At 36.1% G+C, this 19,936-nt stretch overlaps 1 protein-coding gene across 1 annotated transcript; it reads right to left on the bottom strand.

The window, feature by feature from the left end:
• Positions 1 to 16,536: 16,536 nt before the first annotated feature.
• LOC131031056 (uncharacterized) lies at positions 16,537 to 18,511 on the bottom strand. The gene is made up of 3 exons (XM_057962072.2): positions 18,086 to 18,511; positions 17,376 to 17,494; positions 16,537 to 16,911 (listed from the first exon to the last, which is right to left on the bottom strand). Exons 1-3 carry the CDS (start codon positions 18,509 to 18,511, stop codon positions 16,764 to 16,766), a joined length of 693 nt encoding a protein of 230 aa, XP_057818055.1. The 3' UTR covers positions 16,537 to 16,763.
• Positions 18,512 to 19,936: the final 1,425 nt, after the last annotated feature.

Genomic DNA, 19,936 nt, shown 5'->3' with positions numbered 1-19,936 from the left:
TGTTTGTTCGTGGGATTTGATCAAACTTGATTGCCATGAAATGTTGCTTAAGATCTTCAACCATGGTACGGTAGGGAAGGAGTTTATCATCTTTTGTCTAGTATTCATCATTGACTTGTTTTATGACGAGCTGGGAATCGCCATAGACTTGTAATTCCTTTATTTTCCAATGGATAGCCAAGCGTAAACCTGTGATGAGGGCCTCGTATTCTGCTATGTTATTAGTACATGCAAAGGCTATCTTGTATGATTTGGGGATGCCATCTCCTTGAGGTGTGACCAATAATATTCCTGCCCCCGATCCATTTTGAGTGTAGGAGCCATCAAAATACAATTTCCATGTGGAGGATGTGGTAACAGTCATAATGAACTCATCTGGTAATTCTGTGAAAAGAGGATGGTCGCCTGGAAGTGGAGCTTCAGCCAGTTGATCTACAATGACTTGTCCCTTGATTGCCTTTCTATCCACATATTCAATGTCAAACTCGCTTAAGAGCATGACCCATTTAGCCGTTCTGCCAACGAGAGCAGCTTTTGACAGGAGATATTTAAGTGGATCAATTTTAGCAATTAATTTTGTCTTGTTGTTTAGCATATAGTGTCGTAGTTTTTGTGTGCTGAATACTAGTGCCAAACATGCTCTTTCAATGGGGGTGTAGTTGAGTTCATATCCTACTAATGTCCGACTGATGTAGTAAATGGCGTGTTCCTTCCCTTGATCATCTGTTTGTGCCAACAATGCCCCCAATGCCACTGTAGTAGCACATATGTACAAAATGAGGGGTTTTCCAGGGGTAGGTGGCATCAAAACTGGAGGTGATGCTAGATATTCTTTTAATTTTTCAAAGGCCTTTTGACAGAGGCAATCCCATTTGAATTTTGTGTCTTTTCGTAACAAATGTGCAAATGGATGGCACTTGTCGGCTAGCTGTGAAATGAAACGCCTGAGAGACTGGAGTTTTCCCTGGAGACTGCATAGTTGTTTGAGAGTTTTTGGCGGAGGCATTTCCATAATAGCTTTTACTTTTGCGGGATCAACCTCAATGCCTCTGCGGGAAACAATGAATCCTAGTAGTTTTCCCGATGTGACGCCAAACACACACTTTTTAGGATTTAGGCGCAGCTTGTATTTTTCCAATCTTTCGAAGATCTGTTTTAGAATAGGGATGTGCTCTTGTCTTGTCTTGGATTTGCCTAGCAGATCATCCACATAGTCCTCCATAATTTTGTGCAAGAGGTCATGAAAAATTGTTGTCATTGCCCGTTGATATGTAGCTCCAGCATTTTTAAGGCCAAAAGGCATGACCTGGTAACAGAAAGTACCCCATGGTGTTGTGAATGCAGTTTTATGCTGATCCTCATCTGCTATCCTGATTTGGTTGTATCCAGAAAACCCATCCATTAGCGATAGCATTTCATGTCTTGCTGTAAGATCCACAATCATATCTATGTTTGGGAGCGGGAAATCGTCTTTAGGACAAGCTATATTTAGATCTCGGAAATCTGTGCAAATGCGGATGCCCCTAGCAGGTTTGCCAACAGGCACAATGTTGGAGACCCATTCAGCGTAGTCTATGGGTTTGATAAATTCTACGTCTAACAACTTTTGAAGTTCTGCCTTGACCAAGAGAGCAATATGCGGGTGCATTTTGCGGAGTTTTTTTTTTACAGGTTTTGCATCTGGGCGGATGGCGAGATTGCGAACCACCAAGGCAGGATCCAACCCTGGCATATCGGAATAGGACCATGCAAAATTGATTTTAACCTTTGTAAGGAAGTTGATGAAGTCTTGTTTCTCGATTTCAGTGAGGGATTTGGCAATGAGCACATTTTTTGGAATGACTTCAGTGCCCATGTTGATGCTGTCTGTTTCTTCTATCAACAAATTTGATTTGTCCCGTGGAAGGTAACCAATGGTAGGGAGGTCAAATCCCTCATCATCAAGTGCCTTTTCCAGGTTTTCACTTTCAGATATGCCCTTTGTTTTTATTTCTTGTTCATCCAAAGGCGCCTCAGGGAGGTTTTCACCTAGGAAATCATATCTTTTTCTTTTATTATCTTTTTTGTGGATAAGGGCATTGACTTGACTACCAAAGTATCCCTTTTCGTGTAGTTGAATACCCTCAATTCTATTACCATCTTCCATATTTTGCATTGTTAGAAGAGCAATGAGAGCATTATCGTCGACGCAGATATCTAAATTGGGTTTGTCTCATTGGCCCCAGTCAATGAGTTCAGGATGGACAAGATGTAGCTCATGTGAAGTGGGAGGGGTTACGGGGGTGATGGTATTGATGTAAGCATCGAAGAAGGTATCTTTCTCGTATTCATAAGGCATTTCATGGAATTCCTCTTCGTCAGCGCTTTCGATATCCGAAGAAGGGCTAGAAGGGGCACCATCGATAGTAATCTTAGGCACCGGGGTGTACCCCAAGCCTCTATTGTATCTGTAGGAGATAGGATTTATAGGTGCTTTTCTTCCTTTCTCCTCTGGTCACAGACCGTGTCCTTTGTAACCCATTTTTTCAAGTATGGCAAATGATTTTGGATACATTTCTTTGGATATTCTTGTTGGATCATCGTCCTCTTCCCGGTACAACCATGAAGAGATATCTGCTTCAAGGTTCTCATTATCAAGTGGGCCCCATTGCTGGAAGGTGGTGCTTTGGCATTGCATGACTGGTTTGGGGTCCTTTTTTAGCTCTTTTGGTTTGCCAAATGACTTAGGAGAGAGAGGGAGGTTTCCTATTAATAAGACGTCCTCCAATTTGTATTCTCCACAGCCATTATCCAAGATCTTGATTTGATTATTTGGTTGGGATGATGTGGAGGCAACATTTGATGTGTCAGATGGAAGCGTTGGCGAAGGTCTATTTAGTGGGCAATGATACAGATGTTTCCCTTCTAATAGTTTGCAATATTGAAAAGGTTGGGGATCACCTTTGATAGTGATCACTCTTCCATTGTAGGGGAATTTGATGCATTGGTGATAGGTGGAGGGTACGACTTGCAAGGAATGAACCCATGGCCTCCCGAGGAGAATGTTGTAGGGGAGATCAAGATCTAGTACTTGGCAAGGGGTTTCAATTGTAATGGGGCCCACTTGAAGAGGTAAGGTGATCACGCCCTTTGAAATTCTTTCTGCATCATCATATGCCTTTATTGTGATCCTTCCTGATATGTCTATCAGATCCTTAGAAAGTCCCAATTGTTTTATCAATTTGTATGTACACAGATTAAGCCCGGATCCACCGTCTATCAAGATTCGTTTGACCTTGTGCTTGTGGATGAGAGCTTCGATGTGCAAAGGTTTGTTATGGTCCTCATCTGCGGGAGCATCTTTGGAGTTAAATACAATGTGTTGCTGGGCAACAAGGTTTCCAATGAGGGTTTGAAATTGGGTGGCATTGATGTTATCAGGAACGCGTGATTGGAGAAGGGCTTGTTCCAAAATTTCTTTATGGACTGGAGAAGTCTTGAGAAGTTCCAAAATGGAGATTTGCACAGGTGTCTTCCCAAGTTGATCATGGAGGTCATATTGGTGGGTGGAAGACATGGGTGGAGGGTTTGGTGGGGGAGGAACTCCTTGGATGGTGACTCTTCTTCGACGTGTAGTTGCATTACAGTCATTCTGGAAATGGGAGGTGGAAGGCGTGGCACCTTGAATGACTATTCTAGCCGGGTTTGGTCTACTTTGGGAAGAAGGAGGATTAACTCCTTGGATGGTTATGACATTGACATGATTGTCTGCAGGTTCAATGCGACTTACTAAAAAATCAAAACCGGTTACGTGATTAGCATAGTCATAATCCATTACGTTAGATGATGAGCCTTTTCCTTTATCATGCTTTGGGAAGAGTTCTTGGTACATTTTGAGTTTGTCATTGTTATTACCAGGTTTTGCATTTTCTACCTCAATCTCACCTCTATCAATGAGATCTTGTATGTAGATCTTCAGTTTCATACACTTTCGTGTATCATGTCCCTTGATACGATGGTATTCACAATACTCATTTTCATTATACCATCTTGGTTTAGGTTGATTGGGATCAAACGAGCGAGTGATTGGAAAAACCACTATACCTGCTTGGACAAGTTTTTGAAACACCACTTCAATAGGCTCAACAAGAGGAGTGAAATCTCTTGGAGTCCTGTTATTCGATCGGGGTGGTCGTCCTTGGATTGAGACATTGTTGTGAGGTTTTTGAGATTGATTTGAATTATTTTGATTGTTGAATTGATGAATATTGGTGGTGGATTTTGGGGGAGTGGCCACGGTTTGGACCCGCTTCACATCAGTTACACCATCATTGACCATGTTTTTATTTTTAGCCCAAAATTTTGGCTTGTTGTTATGATAAGAGGAAGAACTTTGTGATGACTTCTGGTAGTGTTTCAAGGTTCCTTCCTCCAACAAAACACGTTCGAGGGCGAGGCCCTTATCGGTCAATTTTTGGAAGGATTTGATACATTGAGATATTAAAGGTCTTGAAAGTTCAGGCACCAAGTTCTTTTGAAATAGTTCAATTTGATGTTGTTCTGGCATGTCCCATTGGAATTTTTTGATAAGATGTCGCCATCTTTGTAGGAAATTGGCGAAGGTTTCTCCAGGCCTTTGTTTTGTATTACATAGCTCCATCATAGAAACATCATTACCCATGTTGTATGCATAGTGGGCCACAAATTTTTCTGCCAAGTCTGGAAAAGAGACAATGGAACCTCGTGGTAAAGATGAGAACCATGCCAGGGCGTCTCCTGTGAGACTCTTGGGAAAGAGTCTGCGAAGATAAAGGTCACTATAGGAGACTTCTTGGCATAAGATGTGGAATTCGCGGACATGGTCGCGGGGGTCTCCTTTGCCTTCATACTTGGTGAATTTAGGGATCTCAAATCCCGGGGGATACGGTGCAACTGATATAAATGGGTCATAAGGACAAGGGCAAAAATCTTCGAATGAGTAAGCTTTCCTTTTATTAGTGTTTTCTTTCATGTTTTTGATGATATTCTTCATGTCTTGAATTTCCTTGATGAGGTCTTGTTGTGGACTTTGATATTGATGAATTGTATCTGCCCCAAGCATTGGATGAACTAAAGAAGGTGCACCACCACCAATATATTGATATGATGAGGAAGTGGGAACGTGGGATGTGATGACCGATGTTGCTGGGGTTCGTGTGATAGTTGGTTGTGATCCGCCAACTGTTGTGACGGGATTGAATGCGGTCTGGATAAAATTTGCGACATTGTTGGGAGAAAGAGAAGTTTGTGGAATAGAAATATGTGGTTGAATAGAAGGAGGTGGTATAGAAGTTTGTTGGAGAATGGATGAGATTGGATTTGATAGTGGTATGGATGGTAAGGAGGAAGAAGGTGGGATGGAGATCGTGGTGGGAGGTGTCACGGGTGGCATTGATTGGGCTTGGATGATTGATGGGGCTGCAATTGATTGAGTTTGAATAGTAGGTGCAACACTTTGTGTGGGAGCGAGGTCTCCTTGTGGTTGTTGGACAAGAGCGGATCTATTAAATTCAGGTGGAAGTTGAGCTCCATGTTCAAGAAGAGTTTTCAGAAGTGCAGTAGGATTGTGTTTAATAAACTTTTCTACCATCTCTTGGTTATAAGAATCCGCTAGGAAAGTTTGCACTTCCGGACAAAGTTCATCTTGGTTAACCATGTTAAGATTTTGGCTTTGACCTTGATCGCTTGGTTGCCCACTTTGTGTATGATTTTGCGTGGGATCTTCATATAGGACACCAATGTCTGGCATGCCATATTGTTGATCAACCATCTTTTTCTTTTGGGATCGAGTTGCGACCATACACGATATTTGTGATGAAAAGACTTAGGAAAAATGTGATGAAATGACTTAGAAAATTTGTGATGGAAGGTTTTTAGAAACTTGTGATGAAGGACTTAAGAAATTTTGAGAATGAAAGGACTTAAGAAATTTGTGATGAAAGGACTTAAGAAATTTGTGGATGAAAGAACTTAAGAAATTTGTGATGAAAGGACTTAAGAAAATTGTGATGAAAGGACTTAAGAAATTTGAGGATGAAAGGACTTAAGAAATTTGTGATGAAAGGACTTAAGAAATTTGTGGATGAAAGAACTTAAGAAATTTGTGATGAAAGGACTTAAGAAATTTGAGGATGAAAGGACTTAAGAAATTTGTGGATGAAAGCACTTAAGAAATTTGTGATGAAAGGACTTAAGAAATTTGAGGATGAAAGGACTTAAGAAATTTGTGGATGAAAGAATTTAAGAAATTTGTGATGAAAGGACTTAAGAAATTTGTGATGAAAGGACTTAAGAAATTTGTGGATGAAAGGACTTAAGAAATTTGAGGATGATTGATGAAGAAGGTATGGTAGTGATGGTTTAGAAGAAAACTTGATGACTAGGTTGTCTTTGGCATGAACATGAAGGATCTATTTAAATGGCAAGTTGTATGAAGGGATATGACCACCCTGATTTGGATGATAGTGGGTGTTTCAAGGGACAAACTTGAATGTTGACGTAGAGGATAAACTCTTATCTTCTCTCTTAGGCTTATGAAAAATGGGATGAACGGAGTTTTGACGCAATTTTGAACTTGGTGTGGGTAATAACTTGGACAATTTGTTTGTGTCTTGACAAATATTTTTGCAAAGTTTTTTGGGGATAGTGATGTGTTTTTAGTATACTCTTGGCAAGTATGTATCAAACAAAGCAAACACAATGATTAAATGCATATTATCTCAAAGACACTCATGCTCATATACAACATTCTTAAGGCTGGTAAGGACAATAGTCATTGAATCCCAATTGGTTTCCCATCTATGCTTACCCAGAGCGGACACTTAGATGCTTGACCCCACTGGCTCCCCTCCATGACACTCACTTCTTGGGGCAGCCAAGCATCAATTCCCATGAAAACTCCTCATGGCGAACTTTGTGTCTCTACTAAGGGCCGTAAGAATATGGGCCGCTTCAGAAGTCCGACCTCCTGCACCAATGACTAGAGGGTTTTTGGCCACTATGAACAAGGTGTTTAGTAAGTCTTCCCGTTAGGAGCTACCTTTCGAAGTTGCGCAAGCGCAATTGAGGCCTATAGCCCAACGAAGCACCAAGAACTTAGTAGTCACGCAAGCATGATTGAGATCTCTAGGATCCTACTAAGCACCCAATGTGAGAGTGAACTCTCATATAGCCCCAACTATTAACCCTTTCGTAGTCAATGGCCTATTTATTATAGTGAGTTGGGAACCCCAGGTCCGGGTGTACTCACTTGGGTCATTCCCCTCTTACCTTCTCAAAGAGCAAGTTGGGAGGGCAGGCCTGCTAGAGATAAACACACAATCAAACAAGAAAAGGTTGGAGGGTTTGGATTTCTGATTGTCTAATAAGACGAGAGCATACTTTCCTACCTTTACGCTTTTCTTAAAGACACATAAGACAATGGTTCATTCCATTTTAATTAATATCTAGGTGCCTAATTTAAATAAATGCACAATATTTGGTTGAATCAGCTAGGCAACCTGCAAAACCACTTGATTAGTAGTTTGAAAAATGGAGTCTTCAAAAAGCGTCCTACAAAACAACTTGATTAGTAGTTTGGAAAAAATAGTCTTCAACAAGAGTCCTGCAAAAAAAATCAACAAAATGACAAAAATATTAATTTTTTTAATTTTTTGGGAATAAATAGAAAAACATGAATAAATTTTTTTTTACTAATGACAAATGTGGATTTGAAGAAAGCTTTGATGGGTAAATGGGGTTTGACTAGGTTTTTACCACTTTCTTAGGGATATGCAAGTGAAAAAATGAGGATTTTGGAGGAGAGATGAAGGAATGGGAAAATTTGTCCAAGAGGGACAAAGAAGCAAAAGTTGAAGATGGATAATATGGGAAAAATTTGGAGGTGATTGGATGAAAAGGGAAGAAGTTATGGCAAACCCTAAAAATAGAGAAATATAGGATTTTGGGCTTCAAAAAGTGGATTTTTGAGATAAGGCCTCCAAGGAAGAAAATGTGGAAAATGGCAATGTAGAGAATATGGTGAAGTTTGAAGGGAAATGGAGTCAAGATAAAGAAGATATGGCGAAAAAACAGAAATTTTTTATTTTTATTTTTAATTTAATCTACCCTAGATTTAACGGAACAGAAACCCTAAATTTAATAGTACAGAAACCCTAAATTTAACAAAACAGAAACCCTAGATTTAATAGAGCAGACAGAAACAGAACAGAAACCCTAAATTTAATAGAGCACAAACCCTAAATTTAATAAAACAGAAACCCTAGATTTAACAGAGCAGACAGAAACCCTAGATTTAATAGAGCGAATTGTCTCACTAAACAGAATTAAATAAAAATGTCCAAGGTCCGGATTTCTGATTGTCCAGATAGACAAGAGCATACTTTCCTACTTTCACACTTTCCTGCAGGCGGACATATTATATTTAAACAGAGCAGATAACGGGAAATAAATAAATTAAATGCAGACTACAGTTAGCGCCTACAATTTTCAGATAGATTAACAAAGCAGACAGTAGCACTACACAGATAGAAAAGTGTCAAAGGTCCGGATTTCTGATTGTCTAGATAGACAAGAGCATACTCTCCTATTTTCACACTTTCCTGCAGTCAGAGCATACAGTCATGCTAAACAGAATAGAAAAGTGAAAAGTATGGATTTCTGATTGTCTATATAGACAAGAGCATACTCTCCTTTTTTCGCACAGATTATACTAAAACAGAACAGACAAAAAATCAAATAACAAATCAGATAACAGAGCTGTCGTGCTGCAATAGAAATAGAAAGAAACATAACAGAATAAGGAGGAGCTATCGCGCAGAAATGCAGAGCCACGATTCTGGAACCTGCGAAAAAAATATATACATATTTTTATTTATATTTTCTGCAGTCACGCTATTCTGGAACCTGCGTCTCACAACTCATAAAAACCTTTAAAAAAAAACAATAACATTAGTTCTCAGGGACGTGAGTCCCACCGGGCGTGCCAAAATGAAGAGGGAAAAATAGATTTGAAAGGTAAACTGATCAAAACATAACGAAATAAACATGCAGAATGCTAAAATATCATAAAAAGACCATTTCACCTTGCTATTTTACCTTCTCCTTCAGATTGAGCTTGATGAAGTGAAGGCGCTCCTAGATAATGCTCCACTTGATGTGCTCCTTTGATTGCTGGATGTGGATGGCTCTCCAATATTGTGCACAAATGATAAGGATGAGATGATCAAGTTGCCAAGATGATTTCCTGGGCTCAAAAGGGCAGCATAAACTTACTGAATTTCAAGATGTTTTGAATGAAGGGATGGAACCCTATTTTATAGGAAGAGGAGAGGAAAACGGATGGCTAGGATGAATTCAAGATGAACGACTAAGATTTACTTGTGAGGTCACACAAGGTCCAAGAGAGGGTGTGGAGACCAAGAAATATGCTTTAAAGGCATTTCGTATCTCCACACTCTACAAGATGCATTGGAGGAATTAAAAATTCTCCAAAAATGGATATTATGGGGATTAGAAGAATAAAAAAGGAATTAAAAATTCCTTGGGAGAGGGAAATGCCTAGAGGAATGTAAGATTTCGAAAATCTTACATTCATCTAGAAAAAGAGCATTTAAAGCTAGTGGCTAGATGAAAGGACAAAGAGTTGACTTTGTGGCTAATCATGATGATTAGCCATTAACGACTCATTAAGAGGGGAATTAGAGGAAATGTTAGGTGGGATTTATATTTGTAGGAGAATTTGACTAAAAGAATAATGTTAAGTGAGTTTAGGGAGTTTCTAGAAGAATTTATTAGGTTAATGATGAATTAAGAAGATGATTTGTAGGAATCATGTAGGTTAACTAATTAATTGAAATTAATTAGCTAAGAGGAAGATTTGTGAGGATTTGATTTTTTAGAAGAATAAAGAAAGGGATTGATTTATTAAATAAATCAATCATATGCTATAGTGACAATATTAATTATATTTAATTAATATTGAGAAGAATTTTAATTAACATAATTAATTAATTAATTATGTGAGGAATTAAAAAATAATTAAAATAATTATTTTTAAGTGTCTACATAGCCAAACCGGTTCAGGAAAAGTTTTTGTGTCTGTACTAATTCACCCCCCCCCTCTCAGTACCGGTTTGGTACTCACTGTTCATCATTGAGTTATCAATTGGTATCAGAGCATCCTCCAGGTCCTCTGTGTTGTAAGCTTAACTGCTTGAGGAAAAGATCCTATTGTAATGATGAAGAGGGAAGGTCCAAAGTTCAACAGAGATAATTTCAAAATATGGAAGGACAAAATGAAGATATATGTATCAGAAGCATGGGTGCTCAACACTGGAGCTATGTTGAGAATGCTTATGTTATTCCTACCGATACTCTCACCGATGACCAAAAGAGAGAGATCCAGGAAAATGGGCAAGTCATGGAAGCCCTAATCTGCAACTTATCTGACATTGAGTTTATTGATGTCTAGGATAAAGAAAATCCCAAAGAAGTATGGGAACTCTTGAGAATATCTATGGCGGTGATGAGCATGTAAAACAGGCTAAGGAAGAAAGCCTTAAGGGAAATTTTGAAGACATACAGATGGTTGAAGGAGAGACCATTCAACAATATGGAACAAGAATCAAAACTGTTGTTGGAGATATCAAGAGTGAAGGAGGCAAAATTGACGATTCTACCGTTGTTAGCAAAGTCTTTAGATCCTTATTACCGGTCTATGCAATAAGGGTTGCTTCTATTCAGGAGTTGAGGTCAATAGACAAGTCTAAGGTATCCCTAGACTCCATCATTGCAAAGTTGACAACCTATGAGCTAAATAGTTTTGATGGCAATATTCAGAAGACTGAATTAGATTTCAGAGCATTTGCTGCACCATCTAGAAAAGGAAAAGAAGCAAGCACCAGCGGTGAACTAAGACAGAGCAGAGAAATGAATGATGAGGAGATCCTGATGGAATTTGAAGCTCTTCTTGCCAAGAGACTTCCTAAGGGAACCGGTAAATACAGAGGTAAGCTCCCTTTGAAATGCTTTTCTACTTGAGAACATGAGTCTTTAGGATGACACCTCTATGACTAAGAGTCTAGGACTAAGGGTTTTTTCATTAAAGATATTTAGAAGAGTTGTAGAGTAATCTTTTATTTCTATAATAGTAAGTCATACAACTTGTGTATATATTTAGATCATGAGATGAAAATTTAAAATGTCTCACTTTTATAAAAGAAATGACATATACAAAAGTAAGTTTTTAAAACTATGTATGTTTTGAATCTTAAAATGATGTAAACTAATGATATATTGAACTTTTATTGTAAAATTTTAATATATTAGTTTGGTATATTATTTTAGAAATTAAAAAATATATTTTAATTCCTCAAAATTTGAAAAAGTGAAGTCAGTGATACCTAAATCACTTTTCCTAACTTGAATATCTAATGCATTTTTTAATAGTATATATGTCAAAATACCCATAATACTAAGCTCGACATGGAAATGCCTATAATATTCGTAACTTTGACAAAAGAAAAGCCAATCCTAACTTGCTCTAACACCTTGAATTCAACCTTGAGGTTAATCAAACCCCAAAATGCATCCAATAAAATTTTCAAGCCATATAGATAACTCTCAAATCTAGGAAGATGTTTGCATCACTAGAGCTTCAATACCATGTAGGAGCAGATAGGTGACTCCTCAACAACGTCAAAATACCTTCTACCACAAGAGAGAACGACAAAATAACTTGCATAATAATACATTGATCTTGAATAATTGTTGAATATGAAATATACAATGAGGAGCCTTGCTTATATACGCAAGGTATGATGGGTTATTGACAACTACTCTTGATATAAACATTAAATGCATGATGTAAATATTATTTCCTAAGTAACTAAAAGTAAATTAGGTGAACATGTCCACCCATTATAAATAACTTCTAGAAATGACACCTAGGAACTAAGTAAACTTAACATGTGAATAGGTCCCCACTAATGTCTAGTTAGGAAATAACCTTGTTCACACTAACAACATGAAGTTCAAAATGATGAATGCAAGTTGTAAATGCATCCTCCTAGCTTAAATTTTATAGACTGTGCTAAATGGAGGTTTATAGCTAAGCACATCCACAATAGGCTTAGTAGTGGAGGAAGGATTGCCATTAAATTCCATAAGTTCCACATGTTTCTAAGGGTCCATAATGTGAAGCCTAGAAAGGGTTCCATAAAATATTTCTATTAGAAAGTATGAGAGTAATATCTCCAAATATAGTTTGATGACCACTAAGAATTTCTTCTCAATTGGTGATTTCATGCTAGTTTGTAAACATAAATTTAGAAAACTATTAGAAAGAAATTTAATTTCATTGTATGGGCCAAAATAGGCACACCATGCACCATAGAGGGCATACATGAGTACTTTGGCTTGCGTCATACCAAGTCAATGGAGTTTAATTGATATTTCAAAAAGGAAGTTTATGATCAACATCCAAAGGATACATCTAGAAGAAATATTGAAAGTGGAAACTCCTAACAAGACCATATTTGATAAATATTTTTGGCTTAGTGGGTCGATTGAATGGTTTAAAACATTGATTGTTTGAATATAAAGTTATGATTGTTTGAATATAAAGCTATAATGTTTGTGATGTAACAATAAATCCTATTTTGATGAACACTATGCTTGAGAAATATTCACTTTATGGATTGAGTGAGGTAATCTAATAGAATAAATATAGCTTATAAGAGGTTGCAAAAGTGTCTAAGAAATTGAGAAGTGAACCTCAAGTCTTCAAATATGGTTTATGTTTAAACAATGAATTACAATTGTGAAGAGGCTACAAAATATGATGGGATGAAATTTGGATGTATTAGTTGAAACCTTAAAATATCAACACGAATGTTCAAATGGAGCCTTTTGAAGAGAGACCTATTTATTTGATATATTTCAATATAATAAAAGAGGCTTTAATTGTTACATCCTAAATATGAAGGTATGTGCAAAGTTATCTTTGATTAAATTTATGTATTTTTGTATGTGTTGTAACATCAATATATAGTTTGTTGATTTTATTTTGTGTAACAGAATTATCAGAAATAAAAGAAATCTAATGAAATTAATAAACTTATAGATCTTATATAATATCTACCAAATATAAACTATCTAATAAAGTCATAAATTTGAAACTAGAATTGGCTTGATGTCATAGACTAGGAGTGAATTTGTAAAGAAAATAAATAAATCAAATTGTAGTCATCCTCTAGAAACACCACCATGTAATCCTACAATGTATCTGATTGATCAAAGAGTTCCTACATGAGGATAAACTATTGGAAACATGAGCAAAATAAAAGGCATCCGGATGCATTAATATGATAAGGTATTTGTAAGTATAGAACTGTAATCAAAGGAAATGAGGTTGCTAGTGAATAATTTATGCAAACTAAAGAGTGTGCAAAGAACAAGTTAAAACCAAGGCAAAGAGTAAAAAGCTTATCTATAACTAGGCTAGAGAACTTCGAAGCCTTATTAATGGGAAGTCTAAACCTATCATATAAGCCACTCAAAAAATATAGTTATAATACAAATTTGGAGCACATCAAAAAGCCTCTAAAGGTGTGGGGGTCGAGGAAAAATCCAAAGGATGTGGTAAATGAAGATATAAGGATGTAAAATGCTCAAAATTTGTATTTTTCACATAGTTGGGTGAAACCATTGGTTTCCACAAATGGATAATTTTTAAACCCATGATAATTACATGAATATCAAAGCAATTATGTGAATTGTTAGGGACCTCTTGATATTGCCAACATAGTTAAAACCTTCACAACAACTACACAATCACCATAGTGGTATCGCCAAAGTAAATGTAAAAATGAAATCGAAGGAAAAAAAACTGCTAAATTAGAGAATAAACAAAAAGTTGTTCACCATTTTTATGTCATGATGTCACTTGAAGTGAAATTTGTCACAAATAGACATCAAAATGTCAACCTATATGTGGAGATGTAAAATTTTTATTCATAGTACCATTGAGGGCAAACACAAACTCTTTAGTGTCATTTTTCTTGATACATTTTTCATTAAGTATAATGTAACTTAGTTTTATTTACTTTAAAACACACGATTCATTTTAGATCTCACATGTATATCAAAGTGAGAGAAAAATTTAATGATAAAAAGTGTGTTCTTAGCACATCCCCTTTATTTTCCACTCGCTTTAACACCTTATTTGGAGGAGGACAATTTAGGTCATTTATAATCCCCCAAATTTCCTAGATTATTCCTAAACATACTCCTTATTTCAAAAGATAATCCCCAACACACCTATAACAATTCCTCCTACTCACTCTAATCATTTTTGCTATCTAGAACACTCTTACATAATTCTTTCATCCTCTATATAGGACCACATGTTCTATCGTCCCAATTTTAGATTTAGAAAGTTTCACACTCTAGGAAACTAATGCTGATGTGTTATCCTAAAAAATAGATGTGGACCTAAATGTTGATAAGTTTATATATGGTGTGTTGTAGTCCAAAAATACATTTTGGTCCCAAATGTGCCCTAGAGTCTAACTTATTAGTGGTTTTTTAAAACCTATGTACTCTATCTAAGATGTTTGTCAATCTTTAAAATTTATATATAGGTCTATAGATATAAGTTACCTTGATATGTTGAATTAAGTTTGATTTCTCATTTCTAAAGAGGTTTGGATGGTTGTCTTACATGATTAAATGTGATTCCAATAGATGTTGAAATTGCCACATATTTGATTATGAATTAAATAGGTAATAGGTTGTAAAGTGCCATGTGTATGAGTGTTGTTGGAAAGGTATTTCATGCTTAACTAAACCTAGTGATCTTGGTATTAGACTACGAGGACATTGTGAACATGTAGGTACGAAGATTGCATTGGATGATGAGAACTTTGGTGTATGATGGGTGATTTCATTAAGCCTCACTTTTTTTTCTACTCCATTCTCAAATGCATTGTAAATCCATCTCATCATAAGTTAAGATGATTAGCAGATTTTGTCACCATAAAACTCGCATCACATAGATTCTAGTGGTCTAGATTGGGTAGCGCTTTACTCTTTGCTTATAATTGGTCAAAATTTCCTTACTTATGCCTCCTTTTGGGTATTAATTTGTACACTACCATTGAGAGATGAATTATCTTGGTGTGGTGTGGAACATTAGGGCTTGTGGTGTGGTGTCTTTTGCATTTTATTATATGTGTTTTGTATATTTTATTTATGTGTTGCATTGTTTAATCGATTTATTTGTGTTTCCTTGTGAATTTAAGTTGTGCATGGATGGCTTGTGTGTTTATAGTAGTATAATATAATGTCCATATGCTTTTATTTTATGAGTATGATTTGTTGTGCTAAGGCTAGAATACATGTAGTATGAGATTTATGGTATTCCACCTTGAGCATGTGTATATTATTAAGATATACAGTTCATCACTTGAAGAGATCTTTCACAGTTTAGGATGTGAGTAGCAATTCATTTGAATGGTCACATGATCTTGGATGTGTTGTATTATGTCAAACCTTATAGGTTGTAAGGTCTTGTGGAATTAAAATGGTGTTGTGTCATATTGGTTGTTTTGAAATGAATGTATTGATATGCACATGTATTGTAAACTTTATATCTGTGTGTTTTGGGGACTTAGATATATTGTTCTATGGATATGGATATGTAATTGGAAATGAACTAAACAAGATAATCAATGTTATTGAATATTATGTTAAACTTTTGGATTATGGATGGTGCTTCTTTTCCTTGATTGATGAATGGGTAGGAAAGGAATTTTCTCTAATGGTGGGTTCAATACCTTCCTTGAATAGCAATAGGAGCTTGGAAGCTTGGAGAAATCAGCTTGTGGAGTTAAAATTGGATTCTTTTAGATATATTTATGAATTACATTATTTATAATCGCATCATATACATGATTGTTAGCTCTAGACATGACCTATGATATTCATTATCATTGATGACAATAGTAGTGTCCAACCCCTTATATACATTGATTATGTTAAGATGTACTTATCAATATTTATTATTTTACTTTATCTATTGTACTCTATCTATTGTACTCGATAAATGATAAACATTATATCAATACTTATTATTTTACTTTATCTATTGTACTCTATCTATTGTACTCGATAAATGATAACCAATGTTTATCACAATGTTTTTATATTACTTACATTTTTTCTTTATAAATGTAATATTAGTATAAAAAAAAATGCTACTTATGTTTTTACGATGTTAAACATACTTAACACTTTTTCCTTTCATTTTGTACTCGGTTATACGCCCTCCTTAAATAAATACAATTAAAATCATTTTTTATCCATTTTCACTTTTACTTTACAATTGCATATTCAATCTGCTCTAATGAAAGCCTTTAAACATTTTACAATACAACAAATCATCAAAATCTAGATCAAAACAAAAAGTAAACTTTATTTTATCCTCCAACGACCATTAAAAAAAACCCCATAAAGAAAGCTTGTCTGGTCTAAACTTCTAACAGTTCAAAGTACAGGATTCATTCATGCAACGATCTTACGTGTATTGTCAATCCCACAATAATACCGGCATTCTCAACTTTCCACCATTAAATACCAACCCACAATATATACAGAGTAACAGTCCTAAAAATCCTGGCCGTGTATATAAGAGCATATACATGATCCACGATCCTTTATCCCAATTCAAGCACAAATATATCATATCATGCCAATAGCCAGAAATCTCTGTGCCATCTGCTATTTATTATGTATCCGCCAAGGTTGCCGCTCTGCCTCCTCACACTCAATGTCAGGCATTCTGCATTGTTAATGCAAAAGTCTATCAGCTCTTGCCGCTTGCTCCGCACAAACCTGCACAACATGAGTAAAGTCAAGGAATAAAGATTCAGATTTTTATAATTTAGAATCTCAATCAATGTTCTTTTGGATTAGATTGTATGTCAGTTTTTTATCAATGTTTCAAATAACATTCTATAATCTATCATTAGAATAATAAAATAGATAAATAAAAAAGACAACAAATGGTTAGTTATAAACCAAGATTCAACTAAAAAGAAAGGGGAGAGGCTATACCCAGTTCAAGACAACATATTTTTACCTTGAACCACGTGTAACCTCTCCTCTTTCTAGTTAGTTTGTTTTTAGTCTATAATTAACCATTTTTTGTCTCTTTTACCTTTTATTATTCTATAATAGATCATAAAGTGTGATTCGAAACATTGATGCAAAAAATTTCACACAATCTAATCAAGAAATAGCAGCTATAAAACTAAATATAATTTTATATTACATGAGACTTTGTTATGCATATCTACCTGTGAAACAAAGAGGGTTTTCGTTGGCCCAAAACAAGCAAAGAAACTTGCAGTTTATTTGCATATGACACTATAGTAGTTGCCCTATCTCCCTGTATCATGACACCTTCAACATGTACCTGAATCAATATGAATTATTAAGGTTAACCATACAACATGTCAACTCGTAGAGACATCAAATTTCCATAGTCCACAGTAATTTGCACATATGATTTCTTGATTCAACTGCGTAAGCTTTGTTTTGCATCAACTTTTCAGACCACACTACCTCCAGCTCTTTATCCTTATGATGCATATCATCACAGAATGTGATCCCAAGCATCAATGCAAAACAAAACTTATACAATTGAATCCACAATTCATATATTCAAATAACGGATATCAACACAAAATACAATCTGAAACATGGATGCAAAACAAAACTTACACATGCTTAAATCCACAACTCATATACTCAAACAATGAATATCATCACAAAATATGATCGGAAATATTGATGCAAAACAAAACTTACACAACTGAATCCACAACTCATATACTCAAATAACCGATATCAACACAACATATGATCTGAAACATGGATGCAAAACAACACTTACACATACTTAAACCCATGACTCATATGATCAAACAATGAATATCATCACAAAATATGATCCGAAATATTAATGCACAACAAAACTTACTCAACTGAATCGACAACAACAAACCTGTGGGATGCGGGAGATGCAGAGAGAACGCATGGAGTTGAGGACATGGCAGGCGCGGAGGTATCGACGTGCAATATCAGGCTTGCATTTGCGGAGACATGAAGAGTCCAAGACATGGACTAGAATGAGCGTGTCCACCATATTCACAAGGTGTGAAACTGCCCACAACATTGCAGTCCTAGACTGAGGAGATCCATCAACCACCACCATGATCTTTTTCCTCTCCTTCACTTCACATTGCCTCTGCCATTCCCATTCCCACTGCCATTCCCACACTTGTCTTTCAAGCTTTTTCTCCTCCTCTTCATCCCATGGACTACACGACCATGATGAATCAGGGACTCTGCTCAGACTCAGCTGCCTTAGAACAGAGCTACTTCTTCCTTCCTCCATTGCAGTCCTGTGAAACATGCATTCCATGCCCATTGTAATGGTATTAATCAGATTGGGAGCGGTACTCGGGATTCGGAAGGCAATTATGGGAATTGGAAAAGTGGGGAAAGAAAGATTTTTGTATGTATGTCGGATCTACGGAAGGAAAGTTGCTGGGTGAAAAGTGTTGTAGCTTTTAATGGGTGACTGGTCTGGCCCATATTTCTTCTTCTTTTCCGTGTTAACGTTTAGAACTGGTGAAAAAGTATTGTGGGAATAGAGATGATTTTGACAGACTCTCGTACATTGCCACTTGTTGGACGCGCCTTAGCTGGGAAAATCAGCTGGGTTTCCTTTATTTCAAACGAGAAAAATGGTCTTGATTGGACGCGGCTAGGATGAGTTCAAACCAGAAAGTTGTGACGTGGAAATGAACGTTGTCTCTCAGTCTTGGAATAGTTTTAACTATAAAAAAATCATTCTTTATGTGGGACCCTCTCGTGGACATTTCGGATCCTGTTGTTGTATGGGGCAAATCAGTTGATCGGGATCTTTGTCTTCTCTCCATTGTTTAAAGTATACAATCATTCTATTTGTGGGACCTCTTTCGAACATCCCATTGTTTAAAGTATACAATCATTCTATCTATGGGACCTCTTTCAAACATCCCATTGTTATATGGGGCAAATCGGCTGATCGAGATCTTTGTCCTCTCTACTTTGTTCTAACTATAAAATCATTCTACTTGTGGGACTTCTTTCAAACATGCCACATCACGCTAATGTTATATGGAGCAAATCAAATGATCGAGATCTTTGTTCTCTCTCCTTTGTTATTGCTCTCATCATCTAGCAGCTTAATTTATGTGTTTTTGCTCTGGACTTTAGCTCTGTATGGACTTTAGGGGTGTGGCTTTTCTCACCGACCTTTTTTTTCGGATATGTATAACACTGCTTTTTATAAAAGGTGTTTTCGAAATTTATTCATAAAAAATGAAAGAGAAAAAATCATTATTTTTGGTTCTTAGACTATTTGATCTTGTGGATGTTATTAAAAAAACTTCATTTATTTTGGATTGTTAATAGTTGTAATGGTGCAAATCTTCCATGTTGATTTCCAATTAGTTTTTGGCTTATTTTCATGGAATGTTTTAATATAATTATCTCTACAAGCCATGCATATTTATATTAAGTTGGGTTTGTATTTTGATTTTTTTCTATTATTTTATCTTTCTCTTTACACATGTTTGCATATATTTGTTGTTTGTAGTCAATTATCTAATTCTCTTTGCACACATTTTTTATTTGCAATCAATCGTACATCCCTATTTTCACATATTTCCACACAGTCGCTTCCTACTTTGAATCGATTATTTTTCTTACATGGTTCATTTATGTGTGCCATGAGATTAATTTAGTTCAATCGCATGGCTCACATGATTGAACCAAGTTGAAACTTTTTAAACATTCAAGTTCAAAT

The sequence above is a fragment of the Cryptomeria japonica genome, chromosome 5 (assembly GCF_030272615.1).
Source record: "Cryptomeria japonica chromosome 5, Sugi_1.0, whole genome shotgun sequence".
NCBI classification, from domain to species: Eukaryota; Viridiplantae; Streptophyta; class Pinopsida; order Cupressales; family Cupressaceae; genus Cryptomeria; species Cryptomeria japonica.
Note: the sequence above shows the minus strand (reverse complement) of the source record. Positions and strands in the feature narration are given on the sequence as shown.